This window comes from Bidens hawaiensis, unplaced genomic scaffold, assembly GCF_021521415.1.
Source record: "Bidens hawaiensis isolate Kalapana, Puna unplaced genomic scaffold, B.hawaiensis_p1.1 tig00022677_1, whole genome shotgun sequence".
Taxonomy (NCBI): domain Eukaryota; kingdom Viridiplantae; phylum Streptophyta; class Magnoliopsida; order Asterales; family Asteraceae; genus Bidens; species Bidens hawaiensis.
The window spans coordinates 292,143-295,401 of NW_027493540.1; the positions used below are offsets into that span (position 1 = coordinate 292,143).

At 36.3% G+C, this 3,259-nt stretch overlaps 1 protein-coding gene across 1 annotated transcript; it reads left to right on the plus strand.

Annotated features, from left to right (window-relative positions):
• Nucleotides 1-370: 370 nt before the first annotated feature.
• LOC143566041 (uncharacterized) lies at nucleotides 371-939 on the plus strand. The gene is made up of 2 exons (XM_077052830.1): nucleotides 371-502; nucleotides 592-939. Exons 1-2 carry the CDS (start codon nucleotides 371-373, stop codon nucleotides 937-939), a joined length of 480 nt encoding a protein of 159 aa, XP_076908945.1.
• Nucleotides 940-3,259: the final 2,320 nt, after the last annotated feature.

The following is a 3,259-nucleotide window of genomic DNA, read 5'->3' on the forward strand; positions in this document are numbered from 1 at the left end:
GTCTGCAATCATCACATGAAATCAGAAACTTGAATTAACTTGCACTAATTATTAAATTATCGTGTTGTGCCGTAACTTTTTAAATTGTAGTTCATCCTATAAAAAATATAGAGAAGAAGACAATACAATATCAAGACGCGAAGAAGCTTTTGAGCTATATATGTAATAAGATGGCCCGTCCAACATTGGTTACAATGAACAGAACTTTAGAACTGCGCGCCAAAATACCTATGAGGTTGTTGACGAGATTCTGTTTAGGTCACAAGTTATAATCACCTATAAGGATAAAGAAGGGCATAACATTATTCATTTAACCATAATAAACCGTTCTGAAAAAGTGTACAACCTTCTCTCTCATATTATTGAGCGCATGGCTTCTTTGGACGACATGATGGATTCTTCTCAGAATAATCTTGCACACATGGTTGGAAGATTAGCACCATCAAGTGTACTTGATCGTACTCCGGTGCAGCACTCCAACTACAACAAGAGCTTTTATGGCGTGAGGTATGTCATAAATAAGATAGCGTTGATCAAGTTGTTGACTTTGCTCTTTAGTTGTATAAAATATGACTTAGTTGAATTCTCCAGAATGTGCAAAAGCTCATGTCACCTACAGAACTTATTAAAGAGAATATCCATAAGGAAACACCAGCAATGGTGTTCACAAGGGAACACCAGGATCTGATAAAACAAGGAGAAAGTTGGATGAAGACAACAGCTGAATCATGCAACATTACTGCTGCATTAATTGTCACAGTTGTATTTGCGGCATCAATCACTGTACCTGGTGGAAGCAATCAAGAATATGGCATCCCCGTGTTCAAAAAAGAAACTGCGTTTACTATCTTTGCAGTATCCAATGCACTCTCGTTATTTTCAGCGACTACGGCACTATTAATGTTCTTATCAATCCTCAATGCATGTTTTTCGGAATGAGATTTTCGGGTCAGTTTACCTAGGGCATGTTTGGGATTGAGTTTGAAAGATGCTTATTGGCTTATGTGCATTTTCAAAAATCCATTTTGAAAAGCCTGGATTTTGGGCTTTTGGAAAACTGCTTTTTAACCCTTTACAAAAGCTAAAATAAGAATGTTTTTTGTGATTGCCAAACACATTTAAACTTTTTGGCTTTTTAAAAACACCAATAAGCCAATAAGTATTTTCCAAACTCAATCCCAAGCATGCTCCTAGAAAGTTGATTTTTGGCCTTTTCATGTTATTCCTTTCTACAACTACCATGATTGTAGCCTTTGGTGCAATTTTTTTCATCTTCTTCTTTGATCAAAGACCATGGATGCTGGCACCAATATGTGTATGTGCTTGTTTACCGTTTATAGTTATTGTTACTATAAAGATTCCCCTACCGGTATACTAGATCAAATCAACATTTTTCCCCATCTTCGTTAAGCAACGTTACCTTGAGTCTTGCAATATTAAGCGAAATAACATAATTTACAATTGGTAAGGGGGAATTCAATTTGTATTGCAATGATGTAGAGCCCATTATATATGTATAAGTCTTTTGTATTGGTTAGCTTAACTCTCGGTCGTAATTTAAATTATTTCGTTTAGTTTGTTTGTATTCGGGCCGGAGGCCTTTTGTAAATGAGTCCATTAGGCCAATGAATGGAAAGAATGCATGTCATGGATTGCATTATAAATAGTTCAAGCATGGCCATGCACAAGATATCGTTTTGACAAATTCAAACTTGCACTCTCTCTACCATATCCTCTCAACCACTCTACTTTCTTTCCTTATATAATAAATAATCAAACACTCAAGATCTGAGATCCTTGTTTGTTGTAAGTGATTTCTGCTAGCTTACAACAAGGATTGATCCAAGAACAAGTTGTGAGATTCGTTCAAAGGACGTGCAATTGGTATCAAGGGATTTCGGCTCTACCAGTTGTGTTTCTTGGGTCAAGACCTTGGATTTTGGTCTTGTTTTAGTGTTTTGAGGGTGTGTTTAAACATACTTCGGGTTATTTCGGTTGTTTGGAGCTTTGTTTTAGTAAAAAAAAGGGTGTTTTTTGTGAAAATTCATGCTAGAAAAGGGCTTTTGAAAAACTGTTTTTTAACCCTTTAAAAAACTAAAATAAGAATGTTTTTTGTGATTCCCAAACACATTTTTTTTTGGCATTTTGGCTTTTTGAAAACACCAATAAGCCAATAAGCATTTTCCAAACTCAATCCCAAACATGCTCCTAGAAAGGTGATTTTTGGCCTTTTCATGTTATTCCTTTCTACAACTGCCATGATTGTAGCCTTTGGTGCAATTTTGTTCATCGTCTTCTTTGATCAAAGACCATGGATGCTGGCACCAATATGTGTATGTGCTTGTTTACCGTTTATAGTTATTGTTACAATAAAGCTTCCCCTACTGGTATACTAGATCAAATCAACATTTTTCCCCATCTTCGTTAAGCAACGTTACCTTGAGTCTTGCAATATTAAGCGGAATAACATAACTTACAATTGGTAAGAGGGAATTCGATTTGGATTGCAATGATGTAGAGCCCATTTTATATGTATAAGTCTTTTGTATGGGTTAGCTTAATTCTCAGTCGTAATTAAAATTATTTCGTTTAGTTTGTTTGTATTCGGGCCGGATGCCTTTTGTAAATGAGTCCATTGGGCCACTTTGTAAGGGAGTGCACAAAACTAAGAAAGCCTCCTGGTGATGTAAAAATTGTTGATGTGTTTGAGGGCGATGGGAATAGGAGTTTTGGAGCCGCGGGAAGAAAACTTGGGCCAAGCAGCTGTAAGGCCCCGTTCCCGGTGCCTCACTTTAACGTTGGATTTACTCATAAACACAGTTCTAAACATCAGAGTTAAATAAAACTTTCACGGAATATTAAAACCTTCATAAGACTTTACATAATAATTCAAAACTTTTCGTAATTAAACATTCTTATCTTTCAAAATAAACGTCATTTAACGTTTAAACATCTTGAGTCTTCAGATGCTAGTCTCTTTTTCACCCACCATGTGCCCGTTCATGCTAGATGTCCCAATCTACTCACCTGCGTGCATACTAAAAGTCAGCTACGCTGAGTGAGTTCTAATTAATCAGGCAACGTATAATACATACACATATCATACATACGTACATATCCGGAGATACATATCCATACTTAACCAGTTGCCTTTCCAACATAGATTCATGCATGCATACTATTACCTTCTTCATCCTACCTAGAGTATGTTTATAGTCCGCCGTCTATACCTATACTCAAGGTTGTGAACACGTAAAAG

Coding starts and splice junctions, on each gene's coding strand:
- LOC143566041 (XM_077052830.1), top strand. CDS start 371: ATGGCTTCTTTGGACGACATGATGGATTCTTCTCAGAATAATCTTGCA. Junction 503..591: donor ACAACAAGAGCTTTTATGGC/GTGAGGTATGTC, acceptor TGAATTCTCCAG/AATGTGCAAAAGCTCATGTC.